Source organism: Mus pahari, chromosome 7 (assembly GCF_900095145.1).
Source record: "Mus pahari chromosome 7, PAHARI_EIJ_v1.1, whole genome shotgun sequence".
Lineage (NCBI taxonomy): Eukaryota > Metazoa > Chordata > Mammalia > Rodentia > Muridae > Mus > Mus pahari.
In genome coordinates, this window is record NC_034596.1 from 1,158,760 (window position 1) to 1,159,829 (window position 1,070).

Here is a 1,070-nt window from a genome sequence, read left to right on the forward strand (position 1 = left end):
TAAGATAGAAAGAAAGACAAGTGAGAATTTTATTGTTTTCAACATAAACCTGCGACTGGTGATAGAGATCTCTCTCTCTCTCCCTCTCTCTCTCTCTCTCTCTCTCTCTCTCTCTCTCTCTCTCTCTCTCTCTCTCTCTCTCTCAGTGATAGAGAAAGCACTTTCCCAGCACACCCAGGGTCTGAGCCTCAGCAACCAACAAAAAATAAAAAAAGAGCCAAAGAAAGCTACCGAAGCTGATCACAGGACAGGAAAGACATGAGGAAGACGACAGACAAATACAGTATTTGCAAGTATCAGGCAAAAGTCAAAGCTTTGGGGAGTAGCACTGCTGTGCACAGTTTACTGTGACAGCCAGAACCACAGTCACACACACCTTCTCGGTCAAAGAAGCCTTGAAGAGCCTTCTTTGGATCCTTTATATAAAATGCTTCCCGGTCCTGCTGAAACTCTAAGGCAATGGGATTTTCTTCAGCCTCATCCTCCACAGCATCTTCTCCTGCAGAAGTCAAGGAGACATAAGAAAGAACAAATATAAGACGAGGGTATGTAAATGACATTCATGAGACTTCTAGGCTGAATCAGGATATAATTAGATGAGCTGGCACAGGGGCACACACCTGTAGTCAGTACTCAGGAGGCTGAGGCAGGAGGATTGCCTGACTGTATGGAGACAATGTTTCAAGAAACACACACATTTATTTATCCATATCTGAAAGTGATTAACAGAAAGATATCTGAGGGCAGAAGTTGGAACAATCACAAAGTCATCATTATGAATATCTATGTTTTCTAAGCTGTGTAACAGACAAGACTTGTTTCCATGGCTTTTTCTTCTTTTCATCACTTTAGAGACATTTACCCACCACACTTTGAAAAAAAACCACTGAGCTCTCTAGCCTAGTCTCTTTCTCTCCTACTCAGGTTTCATTGATTCCAATATTGATTATTAGTAATTCTCCAGTCTGACAAAGAAACAGGTCAACTGTGCGAAGCTTCCGCAGGACTTTTCCTTTCCTTCAAGTTCTAGCTTGAAACTCTTTTCTTCTCTTTTTTCTTTTTCTTCTTCT

The 1,070-nt window shown here is 41.4% G+C and overlaps 1 protein-coding gene across 3 annotated transcripts in view; it reads right to left on the reverse strand.

The window, feature by feature from the left end:
• Slc4a1ap (solute carrier family 4 member 1 adaptor protein) overlaps window positions 1-1,070 on the reverse strand; it is a 29,566-nt gene that overhangs the window by 25,643 nt on the left and 2,853 nt on the right. For all 3 annotated transcript variants that reach the window (XR_003844260.1, XM_021202136.2, XM_021202133.2), the window contains exon 3: window positions 377-499. Coding sequence is in view for 2 of the 3 variants with exons in the window: in XM_021202136.2 (XP_021057795.1) it covers window positions 377-499 (123 nt within the window). In the remaining variant the exon portion in view is untranslated. The remainder of the gene's footprint in view (window positions 1-376; window positions 500-1,070) is intronic.